Source organism: Lontra canadensis, unplaced genomic scaffold (assembly GCF_010015895.1).
Source record: "Lontra canadensis isolate GAN:19392208 unplaced genomic scaffold, GSC_riverotter_1.0 scaffold110, whole genome shotgun sequence".
In the NCBI taxonomy this organism is placed as follows: domain Eukaryota; kingdom Metazoa; phylum Chordata; class Mammalia; order Carnivora; family Mustelidae; genus Lontra; species Lontra canadensis.
The window spans coordinates 4384354-4402566 of NW_022631104.1; the positions used below are offsets into that span (position 1 = coordinate 4384354).

At 50.0% G+C, this 18213-nt stretch overlaps 1 protein-coding gene across 1 annotated transcript in view; it reads right to left on the reverse strand.

Annotated features, from left to right (window-relative positions):
* Positions 1-18213, reverse strand: part of MYH13 (myosin heavy chain 13) — a 47413-nt gene that overhangs the window by 18173 nt on the left and 11027 nt on the right. The window contains exons 11-22 of the mRNA XM_032839808.1: positions 16187-16305; positions 15323-15472; positions 15040-15210; positions 13747-14056; positions 12199-12207; positions 11810-11883; positions 11627-11714; positions 7920-8037; positions 6169-6292; positions 5017-5153; positions 3371-3626; positions 1330-1572 (exon numbers count right to left, since the gene is read on the reverse strand). Of these exons, the coding sequence (XP_032695699.1) occupies positions 1330-1572; positions 3371-3626; positions 5017-5153; positions 6169-6292; positions 7920-8037; positions 11627-11714; positions 11810-11883; positions 12199-12207; positions 13747-14056; positions 15040-15210; positions 15323-15472; positions 16187-16305 (1799 nt within the window). The remainder of the gene's footprint in view (positions 1-1329; positions 1573-3370; positions 3627-5016; positions 5154-6168; positions 6293-7919; positions 8038-11626; positions 11715-11809; positions 11884-12198; positions 12208-13746; positions 14057-15039; positions 15211-15322; positions 15473-16186; positions 16306-18213) is intronic.

Below are 18213 nucleotides of genomic sequence, written 5' to 3' on the forward strand. Positions count from 1 at the left end.
TTTTTTTTTTTTTTTTTTTTTTTTTTTTTTTGCCTTTTTGGCTACCGCGTCCCTACCTCCCTGGGAGGCGGTCACTGTGTGGGTTACATTATCCTGAAACTGGCAGCCTCCCAGCCCTACGCTTCTTGGCTGGCTGGCCGCAGAGCCAGTTAGCATCATTCCTTCAGACACGAGTTTATGTCCTACAAGGGAGGGCTCTGAAATGCACATAGGAGGCTTTGGAAGGGCAACCCATCAGTCTCTCTCTATCATCATATATCCACAGGAGTCTGTTTCCCAGGTTGGGGGTTTAGAAAAAGGCGGGAAGAGTAAGGAAAGATACAACATGCTATGCAAGAATGGTCCAGAATGGGAACCTGGGCCCTCAGGAAGCCGGGGCGGGGGGTGCCACACAGAAAGCTTTAAGGCATTAAATCGAACTTTGCTCTACGTAAGCCTCTCTTCCAGATCAGAGGTTCTTAAACTCCCACCCCACGGGCTGAATCTGGCGGGGGACGTGTTTTCTGTATAGCTTCTGCATAAATTATCAATATTGAAAAAGGCAGTGTAATGTCACACAAAATCTGGACTCCCAGCTGCTCCTGGAAAACCTAAAGCGTTGAAGATTCTCATTCGCACCCGGAGCCGCTGGTTCAGTGTTGCTGCCTTGGATGCAGCAGGGGCTCAACTCCTGGCAAGTCTCCACGCCTCCCTAATGTCCCTTTCCACCCCTCCCAGGTGTGGATCCCACACTCACTCTGGGTCACCTCCCACCAGGTCAACCCGATCCCTTGCTCTAACTCATTAGCAACCATTATTATGTGACTCAAGGGCTGTGATTTTCATGCATTTCTGCAAAGTGTAAGGATCCTTAATGTGACCGAGTATTTCCAGTGCTTTCCCGAAGGCTGCGTCAGTCTATAAGCTGCCAGCAACACATGAGGGTCCCTGTTTGCCCATGTCCCTGGCGGGGGGTGGGGGTGGGGCCCAGCTTCCTGCCCCCTTCATCACCTGCATCCCTCATCATCTACCTGGCCCCTGGAGGCTTTTTTTTGCTCTTCCTGAGCCAAGTGCAAACAAGAATGAATAGGACACCACCCTCGTCGAGGATCCCTTGCTTTGTGCAGGATGGGCTGGGGGCTGGAAGTTTGGGGTCCAACCAGCGAGGCAGGAAGAGGGTTGAGAAGAGCCTGCGGGGTAGAGAGACCAAGGCGGAGAAGGACGGGACTTGGTGGGACCTCACTGCCCGCCTGCTGGCTCCTGCCTCCGACTTCAGGCAACGTCTGCTCCTAAGAGGAAGTAAGGATGGTTCCAGAAGCCGGGGGCGTGGGGGACTCCCTGGTTTCCCACCTTGTTCTCAGTGGCGTGCTTCTCCTTTTCCACTTTCGTTAGGGTCAGCTCAAGGTCGTCGATATCCCTTTTGAGAGACGAGCATTTATCCTCCAGGTTCCTCTTCTTTGCCACAAGGTCGGAGTTCACCTCCTCTTCCTCCTCCAGCCTCTCGTTCAGCTCCTTGACTTTGGCTTCCAGTTGGATCTTGCTTTTGATGAGCCCCTCACAGCGCTCCTCCGCATCAATCAGGTTTTCTGTTTCCTGGAAGAACCAGAGGGGTGTGTTTCGGTCAGACTCTCAGCAAACCCTACTCCGGACGTGCTCTGCCCTCCAGAAGCCCACTATCTCTACCTGAGGTGAGGAATGGGTCACACGAACACACACTCATATGCACACACACACAGGCATGTGCACATACACTCATGTACACACGCCCACACACTTGTGCACACATGTGTACAGGTACAGACTCGTGCAAACACACGTGCACATTCACGTGTGCACACACATGCACACACGTGTGCACACACACGCACACACACACACACACACCACTTGTATATTATCCGTATACCTTTTTTTAACCACCAAGGACATCCACTTAATAGAAATTCACCTGAAATAATTCCAAACAACGGAGTCCATACAGTTCACGAAGCTTTTGCCCATTTGCCCAAATTCGGCCAGCCTGCCGTTTCACTTCCTCTCACCACCCGTCGAAAAATGACTCCTCTACCCAATGTTACCACAAGCTAACTTCAAAACATTACCACCTTTTAACTTCCAATGGAAAACGTGGTGTCTGTCCTGGGAGTCCTGCCTCCTTGAGCCACAGAACAGAAAGTTCAAAATAGGAAGAAAGGGATTAAGCTCGTAGATGTCCCAGAAGGCTCTGTAATGAGTCTCTCGGACAGGCGAAGATGAGGGGATTCTACTCTTTTATTTTCTTAAGATTTATTTATTTGACAGAGAGACAGGCAGAGAGGCAGGCAGAGATAGAGAGAGAGGGAAGCAGGCTCCCCACTGAGCAGAGAGCCCGATGCAGGGCTCAATCCCAGGACCCTGGGACCATGACCTGAGCCGAAGGCAGAGGCTTAACCCACTGAGCCACCCAGGCGCCCCGAGCTGATTCTACTCTTAAACCCAATCAGGCTACATCTTCTTGTACGAGAGTGTTGTAAAAACTGGACCCCCACTTCGAGATTATGGATAAGAATAAGCATCAGTGTTAACTGAATACGTACTACGTGCTCAGCATTTCACCCGCATGGGCCCATCTGATTCTCTCGACAACCTCACGACGTGTGTGCTGTTACTGGGCCCATTTTACAGATGAGAAAATGGAGGCGCAGAAAGGCTAAGTAACTTGCCCGAGGCCACACAGCTATCAAGTGGAGGGTCTGGGATAGAAACCCAGCTATCCCCTTGCCCACTCGCCTTGGGAAAGTGCTCCAAGTGACCGCACTGTACTGACCGGGTAAGTGAAAAGGAGAGGAGAAAATGCTTTGTATGCATGGCATTTGGGAGTTTATTAAAAAAAGGCAAATGATAAACACCTTAATTTGTGAATTGATACAATGATGCTGCCAGAGTGTGACATGCTGGAAGCAGCTGCCTTTCCCCTATTTCCTTGATTAAAAACTGCAAAGCATTTTTAGTATAATCATATTACCGATATTACCGAAACTTATATACGTATGTATAAAATGGTCCCTCCTTTGAATTGTTTTAGTGATTTACTTTAATGCTTATTTACATGATTTTTTTTTTTTTAAGACCTGGGGCATGCCTGACAGGTTTTAATCATGAGGACAGACCCAGTCCCCTCATACCCACAACAAAATAGGTCTCACTCCGCTGTGGAATTCAGAAGTGAGGGTGCAAAGAAATTCGCTTTGCAGATATGCTCCCAAGAACCTCCGCGACGGCGAAGCCGGGCCCTCGCCCTCCTGCAATGCTCCGTACGCCCACGAGGTGGCACCACTGGCCCTTACATCCACGCACCTGGTGGGGCCTCCGTGTTGCTCCTGGTTTCTATTCTCACCGGGCAGGTACTTACAGACTGGACCTGCAGCTGGAGGTCATTTTTTTCCTGCAGCAGGGACACCATCTTCTCCTCCAGCTCCTTCCGGCGAGCCTCCGATCTGGCCAGCTCCTCCTTGGCCCTCTCGAAGTCTTCCTTCATGGTGGCCATCTCTCGCTCGGCCTCCGCGCTCTTGAGGAGCGGCTTGATCTTGAAGAACAGGTTCATCCAGGGCCAGTGCTTGACGTTCACGAAGGCGCGGATGTTGTACTGGATGCAGAAGATGGAGTCCCTGCACGCCCCATCGGACCGCGTTAATGAACCCCAGCAAGGACTCCTGTCCGCCCCTCCCGCCCTGGGGCCCAGGCCCTTCGCCCTTCCCCGCTGCAGGGGCAGCCGAGCTCTGCGGCTCCGTGGGCCCTGGGGCTCGCTCTGCAGATGAGGGACAGAGGCAGCGGCATGCACAGAAGTGGAGGTGACAGAGGGCACGGGACCATTTGTGGACCCCGCCCCCCATCAGACTCCACCCCCACCACCGTACTGGAACGCAGTGCCTAAGATCCCGATCACCAATGCTGGGAGCATCTTCCTCCCTACTGGCCTGAGTCTGTCTCCCGCATTTTATTTACGTATTTGACACAGAGGGAGAGCGACAGAGCACGAGCAGGCTCAGTGGCAGGGGGAGAGGCAGACTCCCCCTGAGCAGAAATCCTACACGGGACTGGATCCCAGGACCCTGGGATCACGACCAGAGCTGAAGGCAGATGCCAACAGACTGAGCCCCCCAGGCGCCCGTCTCCCACATTTGAACGGCTGACTCTCCCCGTTTTGAAGGACCCCCTTGCCTTTGATTTCATGATTCCTGTCTCATGGTGTGCTCTGCCGCGTGGGCTCCCTCTTCCTGCTTACCTGGGCGGGTATGCCCGGGACCGTCTCCCCAACACTTGCTCTCCCAGAATTCGCCGTTTTTCCTGATTTTGACCACCGCCAATGTCCTAGAGACAACTGCCTTATCTCCCGCTCTGTATTCTCCAGAGCTCACGTGTGCCTCAAAACTTGCTTCCCTTTCCCATAAACCGACTCCTGCCCAGGGCCCTTCTCCTCCCTGTTTCTGTGCTGGCTTCCATTCATCTCACCCAGCTAGATGCCCACAAGCTGTTCTCGACTAATGCATGATGGTGGCCCATGTGGCAATGCCAATGTCAGAGCCATATAGGCATCGGGGAATTGGGGCGAAGGGGCCTCCCCCACAATTCCCCTCTCCCTGAAATTCCCGCATGTTACCAGCCATGAGGGTTGCTGGTGAATTACTGAAGGAGTAAGACTCTTCAGTGTCCCTGGACTCCTATGTCCTAGTTCAGGCCCTTGTCATCTACAAACCTGGTCCTCTCACTGCTCCCCATAGGCACCTGCCATGGCTTCCCAGCGGACGCCTGGCTCTGGCCTCATGAACGAGGAAGAAGGGAACTTGTGTTGGGTACCTCCCCTGAGTTCTTGGAGGGCAGGGTTCCTCTCTGTATGCTCAGCACCATGCAGGGTCCCCAAGCACGGATAGGCTGCTCAGCAGGTGCTGGGGTAAATGAATGAGCAAGGACATCGATGCCCCAAGACTAAAACCGGGAAGCAACTAGCAGCTGTGAAGTAGGGAGGGCAGGATAAGGAGGGGCGAGGGTCCACCTCACCTCCTCTCCACCATCTTCTTGAACTCCACCCGCATCAGGTATCCCCGGCACACGGCCTGTGTGCGTGTCATCAGGGTCACAAGCTTCTCATCCCTCATCTCCTCCAGGAGTCCGAGAAGCCCAGCTTTGAAAAACACCTGCGTCAGAGGAGAGACAAGCCCGGCCGTGTTCCAGCTGCTGTGCAACCCGGGGTCCTCCTGGGAGCCGGTTTCTGCCCAGCCCAGCCCTCAGCCTTCAGAGCTGTGGCCTGGGACGGGCCGTCCACTGGGCCCCACAGTGGCCTTTCCTGAGCTCATTCCATAGGACGTTCCTGGCCCCTCCAACCCCCATGGCCCAGTTCAGACAGAGCTCCCACACAAGAGGCAAGGATGAGCCCAGAAAGTACCCTCCGAGCTCCACTGCGCCCAGATTGGGAGAAACTCGCAGACAGTTCCTCAGGGCCACCTACCCATGGCCCACTCCAGCTGACATTCCGAGTAAGCAAGGCCCCCTTCAGGGGGCTGTGAGCCCCAGTCTGACCCTTTCCAGGAGGGAGAGTTCTGCGGTCAGGCCAGGATTTGAAGCTGGCCTCTGTCCCTCACTGTCCTTGTGACCTTGAGCACGTTTCTTGCCCTCTGGGAGCCTTTATTTCCCTTGCCCTCCCTGTAACCCCATGAGGTCAGGACTAGCCTTATGTCCCTCAGGTTATGGGGAGGACTGAATGCCAGGTGCACAGAGGGCGAGTCACAGGGCCAGATCTCCGTGTGCTCAATAAATGGTGGGCATTTCTGTCTGTTACTATCATTCCCTCCAAGTTCTCACTGTTCTGGAATCCTTGCTGTGTTCTTTCTCCTTGGCTTTCTCATCCCACGTAAAAGAGCCTTTGCTCTGCTCTCTTAGGACCCTAGAAATTTCTATTGCTTTCTTCCAATGCTGCGATGGGGGTGGGGTCTGGCTTCCAATTAAACCTCTAGACACTTAAAAACCAACACGGGGACAGGATTCTTGGTCCCCAGACTCAGGCTCCTTCTGCGTGGGCTCCTGCGCAATGGGGCGGTCAGCTTGGCTGTACGGGGAGAGCGGTCCTTTCCTCCCACCAGCTGACAAGCAGCCCGGGGGCCATGGGTGATGCAGGGTGGAGGGGGCAGGTGTCCCAGCTCCGCATGTTCTCACCTTGGTGTGCCCAAACCGATACTGTTCCCGGTCCACATTGATGGAGCTCAGAAGCTTCTCAGAAGCATTTTTGCTGTCAATAAATTGTCCTTCGGGGATGGCGCTGGCATTAAGGATCCGGTATCTGCGGGGCAGTGGGGGGTGGGGAGCGTGGTTGGTCAGCCACCTGCTAGCAGCTGGGTGCTGCGGAGTTGGGGGGAAGGGCGTCTCGGGGGAGAAGGGGGTCTGGCCCACAGAGCTGGGAGGGTGATCCCTCCGTGTAATTTCCTGAGGGCTGTACCCTGCTCTTTTCTGCTCCGGGGCCTCACCCCTGCCAGGGCCCAACTCATTCTGGGATGACCCATGTCCAGAAAGACCATGTCCTCCACTGAGGACACGTGGACTCTGGAGCGCCACCCAGGGTTTTAGGGGCAAGAGTCTGCTATCCGTTGGCCGAGCACATAGGAAGCTGAGAAAACACCTTACCCTCCCTCCAATCTGGCTTCGGAAGCCGGGTCAGGCCTAACATCTACTTGGGCCCCTCTGCATTGGCTTGCCAGTGCTAGCTTAGAAGGTGGTTTCCGTCGAGGGACGACATTTTCTGAATGGATTCAATCCCCGAGAAAGGCCCCATAGCTAAGACAAGGCCTGCCCTATACCTAAGACCAGGCCTTCTAGAATCTTCTCCTGCTCCAGCATTAGGAGGACATGGACTATCGTACAGCTAGTCTGGGAGGAGGGGTACACAGTTGGAGTTTTGTTTTCAGAGGAAGCAGTTATCTGCATAAAAGAACCTTGAAATCATCTGTGACACAGACCTGTGGTCCCCCTACTCCTGGAAGGTCCTCGCCTCTCCTCTACTCCAGACAAGGCCTGGAGTTGTGGGCCCAGATAGCAGTTGGGAGGAGAGAGCTGGTCTGGAGCAGTGGGACTCAACTGGGGACAACTGAACCCCCCCACGTGCACTTCTCCCCCCCTGCCGGGGGGATATCTGACAATGTCTGGTGACATTTTTTTTAAAGATTTTATTTATTTATTTGACAGAGAGAGATCACAAGTAGGCAGAGAAGCAGGCAGAGAGAGAGAGAGAGAGGCAAGCAGGCTTCCTGCCTAGCAGAGAGCCCGATGTGGGGCTCGAGCCCAGGACCCTGGGATCATGACCTGAGCCAAAGGCAGAGGCTTTAACCCACTGAGCCACCCAGGTGCCCCTGTCTGGTGACATTTTTTATTGTCCCAGTGGATGGGGTGTGGTTAGCTCCTGACACCGTAGGTAGAGACTGGGGATCTTGCTAAAATCCTACAACACACACTACAACCCCCATAAGAAAGGATTATCTAGTCTAGAAGGTGAGAAGCTCTGCTTTGAAGGCCCAGTTGAGGTGGAAGGTTGGGGCTGATGCTGGGACCAGTTTGGGCTGGCCTGGCCCTCACTTTGGGCATAGGTCATCCCCCCCGCTCCCAGCTAAAAAGAACGCCCACGGAAACCCTGGGAAGCTGTGAACTCAGCAACCACTCAGCCCAAGGAGCCCTCAGAAGGAAAGAGATATGGGGACGCCTGAGTGGCTCAGTGGATTAAGCATCTGCCTTCAGCTCAGGTCATCATCTTGGGGTCCCAGGATCGAGCCCCGTGTGGGGCTCCCTGCTCAGCGGGAGAGTCGGCTTCTCCCTCTCCCTCTGCTACTCCCTCTTCTCATGCTCTCTTTCTCTCTCAAATAAATAAATAAGATCTTAAAAAAGAGAGAGAGAGAGAGATGCAAAGCCAGGTGACCTACCGCTGTTTGAAGTCTGCATAGAGGATCCGGCTGGGGAATCCTTTCCTGCAAATCCGGATGCCCTCGAGGACCCCATTGCAGCGTAGCTGGTGCATGACCAAGTAGTGGTCCATCACGCCTGGGGAGAGAAGTGGTTGTCCGTCACGCCCCGGGGTATGTCAGGGGCTTTTTCCTTGTCTTTGACAGTCTGGCCACCATGAGACATGCCAACACACCCAGACTTGAGCGGAAAGTGTTAACACCAACTCTAAGAATGATGGGATGGACATAGTCTCACAGTAGGAGATAATCCCAGCCCCTGAGGACACGCGAGTATCCCATTCCTATGGGCCAAAAACCAAAATATGGATCTTCACCCTGTTGATGACCCTCGAGTCCAGCTAGGCTAGAATGAGTATGGGTTGCCCTCTGGACTTCCCATTAGATAACATGCTGTGCCCTTCTCTACTCAAGGTCAAGGCTGTAGCGTCTGCAGGCTGTGCCTGTAGTGGGAGCAGAGAAACAGAGCAAAGGACAGCTGTGCTTCAGAGGATGCAAAGGGTTGAACGCGGGGGGGTCCTCTGCTGACCGCTGAGCATGAGGTCTGGGAAGGAAGAGGGGACACCAACATTGGGAGGAAGAAGGGGACCCAGAGAAACAAGCCCTTATCAGGAACACTCTTGGGTCACGCACAAACGAGGACTGAGAAAATCCTGTACTGGGGCTGTGTGCATGGTTAGGAGCCTTCTTATGGCTGCATAATGGCTTTCCTTGTGCATTCCCTAGGTTGCTGGGGAGAGGGAGGCTGAAGCTGTCTCTGACGAGCCTTCTGGAAGCTTCTAGAAGGCTCACAAGTTTCCCCCGTGGCTGGGAGGAGAGATGACTACTCACGCTATTTTCAAGGCTCTGCTGCTGGACTGTGCTGTTAGGTACAGTACTTTCTGGCCACATGTGGTTATTAAAATTTAAATTCATTAAGATGAAAAGTTCATATTCTTAACTGCACCAGGTGTGCCATGTAGCCAGTGGCTGCTGTACTGGACGGCACGGACGTGGAACATTTCCATCATTCCTGAAGGTTCTACGGGCCCGTGATTCAGTCTCAAGGGAGGAGTAGTTAAGACAGGGGAGAGATGTCAGACATGCAGAGGATGTCTCCTGAGAGCAAACCTGATGGATCACCAAGTCCAGCTTGGATTTCTCGGATGAGAATTTTGAGGGGGTTCCGATGCCAGCTGTGGTATTTGCTAGTTGTGTGCCCCCATTTCCTGGAGAGGTGAGGGCCCTGCCCGGTAGTCTCAGGGCTCAGACTGGGCTCCCTCCTTCCCCAGGGCCCCTGCTGTCGCTGCAGGCTCAGAACTGGGTTGACTTCTCTCAGGGTGTCCCTCCAACCCAGGCGGAGACAGTGTCTGGAAGGTCCATCAAGAACGGCCTTCTCTGCCCTCTGAATCACTTGCAAAACTTCTAAAGAGCCCCCCGAGCTACTGCCTTGCCTTCCCTTTCTCAAGTTATCCCTCATTCAGCACCTCCAACAAACTCCTTCCTCCTGCCAGCTCAGTTTCTTGGGCAGTTGTGTGAATTGTGTGTCTTCAAATGAAAAAAATTGCAAATATTGCAAATGCAAAAATTGCATTTTATGATGTTTGGCACCTTGGGGACTTGCAGACCCTGAGAGACTGCCCCTGACCCCGGCCACCAAGAGCCAGTTCCTAGGATGTCAGACTGGTCCCCCGGGAGCACACATCTCACTTCCAACAAGCTAAGACCCAAAGCCACGGTCCCTCAACCATTGCCTCATTGGGCTGCCAGGCTCAGGCCAGGCACCAGACAACCATGGCAGCCCCCACAGCCTGGGGCCCACTGAGATGATCCAAAGTAGCCCCTCCTGACCTCCTCAGCCTGCTGGTCCATTCCTTCCCACGTTGTCCCCTTGCTCCCCTTGTGCGAGCAGCCACCATCCACCATTGCCCAGAGCTTGCCCGAGGTTTGGTCCAGCCCCAGCTCCGGACGCCCTGGGGCAGGCACTTCAATCTCCTCCGCCTCTACACTCTATTCTAGAAAAGGAAGAAGCCCCACTAGGTCCTTTCCAAAGCCTCGCCCACGCTCCTATACTACGGTCAATCTATTCTCGGAAATGAGAAAGAAAACAGAGCGGGGCCAGGACGGAGGAGAAGCAAAATGGAGAGGAAGGGATGGTGATGTCGTCACAATTCTCCTTCCAAGAGAAAAAGGCAGGCGGTGCATTGCCCAAACCCCTGGGGGCCCCTAGAGGCACAGGTTTCCCCAGCGAGGGGCCATCCATCCCTGTCATCTGACACCTGCAGGGAAGTGCTTCATGGACCCCACCTTTGATTTGTGCTGACATGGGCTCAAAAACAGTAATGGAAATCCGCTTTTGTGACAAGACAGCTGCACACAAGCCAACAATTTCATCTGATGAAACAGCTCCGTTCCAACCCTGGAGGAGAAGTGGGCTGTGCTGGGTGCACTGGGAGGGCTGCAGCCTGCAGAGGCAATGTGGGTCCTAACAGCGCGTTTTCTGCTGGCTTTTGCCTTTGACCTGGACTTCCACGGAAGAGTAGCCGTGGTCATTTGGAGACTTAAAATGCCTGGTTTTCCGTAATAATAATAATAATAATAATAACTATAATAAGTATTAATAATGTACTTATACTGTAACAATATAAGCAGTTAATTATCAATGTAGTAATAAATTAATATTTGCTATTAATAAATAATATAAATAAAAATAAATAAGACAAATAATTAAAATAAAATACTATAATAAAAATAAATATAAATATAATAAAATAAATATGAATAAAAATGAAATGAAATATAAATTAATTTTTATTTAATTAACAAATAAACTCGTTTCCCACGATGTCATCATTTCTCATATGCATTATCATACATAACATTATTATCATAATTCTTCCTCTTGTAATTATACTAATAACAACTGTTGGGATTATCACTGACAGCCAGACACACTGAGTGTTCACCGGGCACGTGGCCCGGCTCGAAGTGCTTGACACGCACTCATTCAAGCAATCCTCACGACAACCCCGTCAGGCAGGTTGAGTGAATTAATATTTACAGAATTTACACACACTCATTAAATAAATAAATGAATAGCTAAGTAAGTGAATGCATGCACGAAATGTCACTTTAATCCTCGTCTTATAGCCCAGAAAGCTAAAGTATGCAGCTAAGGGCCCCGTGGGCAGTAACAGGTGGAGAGTAATTGCATACTGTCTACGCTCGGGAAACAGGTGTTTTAACTGCGGACTACTCACATGCAGTGGTGTTCTTTGGGGGAAAGGAGTCACAGAGCTCTTGGAAAACCCCAGGAAAGTCACAGATCTGATATGCCTCTCTACGTACTTGACTATGAGGGATACGGACTTCAGAGTAGGGGTGCCGGATAAAACACAGGACGCCAAGGTGAACTTGAATTTCAGATACGGGAAATCATTGTTTAGTGTTAAGTGTATCCCAGACACTGCATGGGTCATACCTATGCGAAGACATGTTTCATTGTTTATCTGAAATTCGAACTTAACGGAGCATCTGTATTCGTATTTGCTAAATCTGGCCGTGTCACCTCACAAATGACACTGAGAGGAGGTAAACCCCACAACCCTCAGCTCAGGGAAACCCGCATGAACGCACGCAGAAGTTTGCACATGTTTTGGGGAGCCCTGTTCTGATGGATTCTCACTCACCGGGAGTCTTGGTCTCATTGGGAATCAGGCATCGCACAAAGTGAGGGTGAGTGCTCCTTAAATTGGTCATCAGTTTGTTCAGATTTTCCTGGGACGCAAATCAGAACGAGCACATTAACGTCAGCAAACGCCGTTTCATGGAGCACAAGAACAACCAAATGCAGAAGTTGCCAAAACACAAACCCTGAACACCGCTGACACGGTCTGGAAAGAGGAGCCTTTCTTCTTCCCACCCTTCTTGCTTCCCCCGGAGTCACCTGGAGACAGACACGGAGGGTGGTTCAGATTCAACCCTGAGCCCTCCCCCTGCTCCCCAGGGTTACGGAGATATTATTGACATAGAAATAACATTGCATATCTTTCATGTTTGATACATGTCTATATTTTGAAATAGTCACGTTGTTACCCATACCTGGTTAGGATTACTTTCCTTGTGATGAGAACTTTTAAGATCTACTCTCTTGGCAACTTTTAAATACGCAATTGCCGTACATTACATCCCAGAACCTATTTATCTTATAACTGGAAGTTGGTATCTTTTGACACTTTCATCCAATTCCCCCACCCCTCACCCCTTGCTTCTGGCAACCATAAAGTCCGATCTCTGTTTCCATGAGAGATAGGGTTTTTTTAGATTCCGCATATAAGTGAGATGGTACAGGATTTGTCTTTCTCCGTCTGGCTCATTTCCCTTAGCATTAGGTTCTCAAGGTCTATCCATGTTGTCACAAACCCAAGATTTTCTCTCTCTCTCTCTTTAATGGCTGAAAAGTACACCGTGTTTTCTTTATCGATTCATCTGTTGATGGACACTTAGGTTGTTTTCATGTCTTGGCTATTGTAAATAATGCTCCAATGAACATGGGGGTGTAGATAATCTCTTAAGGATGGTGATTTTGCTTCCTTCAGATATGGATTGCTAGATCATATGGTAATTTAAATTTTAATTTTTTGAGGATCCTCCATACTGTTTTCCACAGTTGGCTGCACCAACTTACATTCCCACCAATAGTGCACTAGGATTCTTTTTTTTTTAGTGCTGGCCACGTCCTTCAAACCCCGAAATGGGACTTTTAGTTTTCTTTTGATGTCACAGAACTGAAGAGTTTTTGTTCTGTTTTATTTTTTAAGATTTATTTATTTATTTGAGAGAGAGATCTGGGGAAGGGACAGAGGGAGAAGAAGAGAGAGAATCCCAAGGAGACTCTGCACTGAGCACAAAATCTGACATGGGACTCGATCCCAGGACCCCAAGGTCATGACCTGCACACAAACCCACTGACGCTTAACCCACTGCTCCACCCAGGACGCCCCTTCTAGTTTGTTTTTAAAATAATCTAATTATAGGACGAATGAGTACGTTGTCTATATTTTCACACTGAGAACATTAATTTTTTAAATTGATGCATTTAAGACAGTCCATCATCTTAAAACTGTTCTTTGGTGATTATTTTTAAAAATACAATGTGAATAAACTTAGCAAGTGATACTGGCTTGTGCAACCATTTTGGAAAACAGTCTGGAAGTCCCTGGAGAAACTGGATACAGAGTTACCATAAGACTCAGTGGTTTAGGGCCTGTGGATATATACAAGAGAATTGACCTATGGATATATACAAGAGAATTGACACTATAAGCCAGCACAGAAACTTGTATACAAATGTTCATAGCAGCACGGATCATCAGTAGCCAGATATCCATCAACTCCCCAGTGGAAAGACAAAATGTGTGTTTTCCACGCCCAGGAATATTACACATCTATAAAAGAAGTGTGTCCCAACACAGACAAATCCTGGGAACATTCTGCAACACAAAAGAAAGCCAGGTGCAAAGTGGTTCCATTTACCTGAAATGACCAGAATAGGCCAGCCAGCCACCCCATGTCAATCTTTAAAAGCTATTTAAAAATGTGATACTGTCTCTTTTGTCCCCTGGGAGTCCAGGGACTTCCTCTTAAGGGAGAGGAAGCATAAGAGAAAGAAAATTGGATAATCAGAGACAGACAAATCCAGCTCCGTCTGACGATCACAGCGGAATACTCGTTCTTCAAGAAGCAGCGCTGGGTCATAAGTAATGATGCAGAGCTTTGCACATAGTGGGGGTGGGGTGGGGAATTTCACCTGTTTCTGCACCAGCGTAGTTGGAAAAAAGGAAGGACAGCAGCTTTAGGGAAGACTTCTGGTACAGCCCGACCACGGTCTCGTTCAGGGGGTCCTTGTTCTTGTCCAGCCAGCCGGCGATGTTGTAGTCCACGGTGCCGGCGTAGTGGACCAGAGAAAAGTGGGCCTCGGCCTTGCCTTTGGCAGGCTTGGGCTTCTGGAAGTTGTTGGACTTCCCCAGGTGCTGGTCATACAACTTGTTCTTGAAGGAGGTGTCTGTGGCCTTGGGGAACATGCACTCCTCTTCTAGGATGGAGAAGATGCCCATGGGCTGAAAGTAGGATGACAGACCATGACTCAGCATTTAATATCTCATCTCAATGACTCCATTGTCTGCAGGAGTCAAATACAACCTTTCTGGTGTTACCACTTGCTTAAGAGCACCGCGGGGCTCGGAGCTAGACATGGAGTAAGCGCTTAATGGATGCTTGTTGAACAAAAGAACATGGAAAGAAACTGTATGCATATAAATGTAGCTCACTTTTAGCAACAGGTTACCACCACCGCGCGAAACTGTATGCATATAAATGTAGCTCACTTTTAGCAACAGGTTACCACCACCAAGCCCTCCAAAAAAGGAAAGTTACATACATAGACATAAAATAATATGAGTGATATTGAAACAATCATGTGCGGATTTCTTAGCAGCCACCTTAGGAAGAGAAACTCATTCCAATATCACCAGTGCTCCAAACGGTATCGGAATTTTTTTTTTTTTTTAGTTTTTTAAAAAGATTTTATTTATTTATTTATTTGAGAGAGAGTGAGAAAGAGCAAGAGCACGAGCAGGGGGAGCGGCAGGCAGAGGGAGAAGCAGACTCCCCGCTGAGCAGGAAGCCCAATGTGGGGCTCGATCCCAGCACCCTGAGATCATGACCTGAGCCGAAGGCAGAGGCTTAACCAATTGAGCCACCCAGGCACCCCCTCCTCGGCTGTTTTTATAGTAACATTATGCCAAGAACTCTACTGCTCTTTTGTCTGTCCTCTTAGGGTCTATGGACAAGTTACAAAGGGTTCCTGTTCACATTCCTGGGAGAACTGAGCCCTTGGATCTTAACCAACCATGTATCTGTTTAGGTGTCTGCATTATGCATGCATTCCAAACACTTGTCTGTGCAAGGGGATTCAGCTCTCCGGAGGCTGCAAGAGTAGTGCAAGGATCACCATTCTACCCGTAGGGTAGAGTGAGAGCAAAGAGATGACAGCCCCAGCCAAGGAGGGGCAGTCCCGGGAGAGCAGACTCTATTCCTCTACCTTCTCAATGAGCTCGATGCAGGCAGCCAGGTCCATCCCGAAGTCGATGAAGGTCCACTCAATGCCCTCCTTCTTGTACTCCTCCTGCTCCAGCACGAACATGTGGTGGTTGAAGAACTGTTGTAGCTTCTCGTTAGTGAAGTTGATGCACAGCTGCTCCAGGCTGTTGAACTGGGTGTTGCAAAGAGCAAGTGTTGGAGTGAATCTGGAAAATCCAGTGGGGACTCCGCAGAGAAGACACAAAGCGGAAGGACCTTAAGAGGCATTTATTCGAGCAACTCACGTCAAAGATCTCAAAGCCGGCAATGTCCAAGACCCCGATGAAGTACTGCCTGGGCTGCTTGGTGTCCAGCTGCTGGTTGATGCGGGTGACCATCCACAGGAACATCTTCTCGTAGACGGCCTTGGCCAGAGCACCCACCGAGTTGGTCACCTTGAAGAAAGATCACCCACTCAACCCTCAAGGTTGAAGCATGAAGCCAATGAGGTCTTCAAGGTCAAAAGCGGTTAGAGATTGGCAGTTTCATATAGTCCAGCATGATATTAAACATCCCTTAAAGCACTTGCCAGCTTAGGACGTTCCCCTCCCTCTGAGAACTATCCCATTTACAAAAATAGTCTTCTAACAGCCATGGTATTAACACGACTCTAGAACTTGGCCACACGTAACTGAACCAGAGGTGGACTACTGATCCAAGTTGGGTTGCACAGAGGGTTTTTCCTGAGAATTTGGAATTGGGATCAAAGACACTGGTCTCAGTCTCCATGGGAGGCTGAACTACAGAGATGTGAACTTGGGAGCTATGGGGTGGCCATGGGCAGGTAAGGTGGAGAGAGCTTGTCTGCCTAGTGAGGACACAGAAGAGAAGGAGAGCAATGACCATCCATGGAGCCCCAGGGAAGGAGCTGCAGAAGGGCTGTCTGGCTCCAGAGTACCCTTCAGTTCCTGGTTCCGGCCCTCCTGGTGCCTAACGGTACTCTTCCATGCGCATTCCTTAAGCTACCCCTGGGACCTAAGAACGAAATTCCCCTTAATGCTGAAGGCAGTTGCATATGGATTTTGGACACCTGCAGCTTAAAGAACTTTGGGATGGTGGTTAAAATAGCAGAATAACTGAGTCAGCTGAACTCAGGGCAACTCCATTACCTGCTGGACGTTCTGCCCTTTGGTGACATACTCGTTGCCGACCTTCACCCTCGGACAACACAGGCCTTTCAGCATTTCTGCAGCGTTGAGACCCATCAGGTACCCAGCTTTGTCAGCAACTGAAGGAAGAGAGCAATGTGGTCACACGAAGACGGCAGCGGCTGATGTGGCCAATCAGACCCTGGGGCCTCCCAGAAATGTTTCCTATAATCCTTTTTGGTGTTTTTCCGTTCGCCTATGTGCACCAGGACTGGGGTTGTCTGAGAAAATTTCGATCTCATAGTCTCGGGGCACAGGTTTTCTAGAAATTTAGTTTGCCTTCTAGATGCAATCTTGAAGGTTGATCTTGACCTGTTGATATTTAAATTTCTTTTTTTTCTTTTTTTGGGAGAGAGAGAGAGAGAGAAAGCAGGGGAGGGGTACATGGAGAAGGAGAGAGAGAATTCTAAGCAGGGTCCATGGTCAGCACAGAGCCTGACGTGAAGCTTGATCTCCCGACCCTGAGATCACGACCTGAGCTGAAATCAAGAGTTGGGCGCTTAGCCGATGGAGCCACCCAGGTGCCCCTAAATTTCATTTTTAAGAAGCTATAGTTACACAGTAATATTGGAGTCTGCTAATTAAAAAAAAATGGCATAGGAGTAATGGAGGCATCATTTGGACAGTTCACAATACGTGTTAAGCAGCTTCCTAAATTTCTGCAAGATGCCACGCTTACAGCTGAGAGAGAGCTACAGAACTTTGACCCAGTCTTCAGATGTTGGGAGAAGGTCAAAAGCAGTTGATAATTGGCAATTTCATATAGTTCATTGGGAGTGTGGTTGACTTTGGGTCAGATCTGGCTGCCTGCACTGAGCTCATCAAGAAGATAGAGAAATATTGTTCCTCTAGGGGTAGTTCCTCTTGGATGGGACCATTACTTTATTGCTGGCTGGAGAATTAAGCCAAAAAAAATCCAGGACTATATTTGTCAAGTGTTTAATAAGAGGCCATATGTATGCTTTCCTCTTTGCTCAAACTATCTCTTTTTCCTGCTCTGCCCTCGTAGGTGGATGGGATTCTTCTAGTCACTTACACTTGAAAGCTTGGGTGATTACATCCTTCTTCCTCATCCCTGACCTGCCTGTGGTCAGACAGGCAGGAAATTCTGTTCGCTTCCCCTTCAAAATAGCTGGCATCTCCTACAGGGTCCCACACTTTGGGGAAGCCTGACTGCTCACCGATTAATTCCCATGAACTTTCCCTGCTAAGCGGACAGTTCATGGTTTCTGGTTCCTACCACATACATTCTAAACCATATGTCCTGGCACTCAAGGCCTTCTCCAACTGATACCAAAATAACTGCTTTTTAATCCCCATCTCTTACACATCCTCTTCTGTAGCCAAAGAGGACCCCACTGCTGTTCAGGCCCCTCACATTCCTTCTCCCTCCCCCTTGATCATCATGTGTCCTCTGTTTAGACTGCCTTCTCCCCCACAACACCTTTGAGAATCCTACCCATCCTTCAAAGTCCATGTCGGTGCCTTCTTCCTCCAGGAAGCCCCTGATTACCCCAATCAGAAGGGTCTCTTGCTCTAACAGAGTTTCTCTGCTGCCCCTTATCTTGCACCACCTACACAGGCAGGATTCCAAGATGGCCCTGAGGATTGGCGCCCCCTAGTGTACATTCTTTGCATAATACCCTCCCCTTGTGTCCGGGTGGCACTGGTGAATATGGATGGGCTATTCATTACTCCTGCGATGAGGTCCCTAGTCAGTCCACTTGGAATTAATAAAAGGAGATTATCCCGGGCAACCATAGCCTAATCAGATGAGCCTTTATGGGCAGTGATAAAGTCCCATATATTTTCCTGGTTTTTCTCTCAAGGCTATTGTTTCCACTTATCATGGTGGGGGGGGGGGGCTCAAGACACACTGTGACGATGTTACAATAGGTAGAATTATTGGAGATGAACCAGTCCTTCCCTTACAGACCTTGTAACAGTGTGAAAGTTGATGTGGATGAACAGGGCGCACGTGGGTGTGT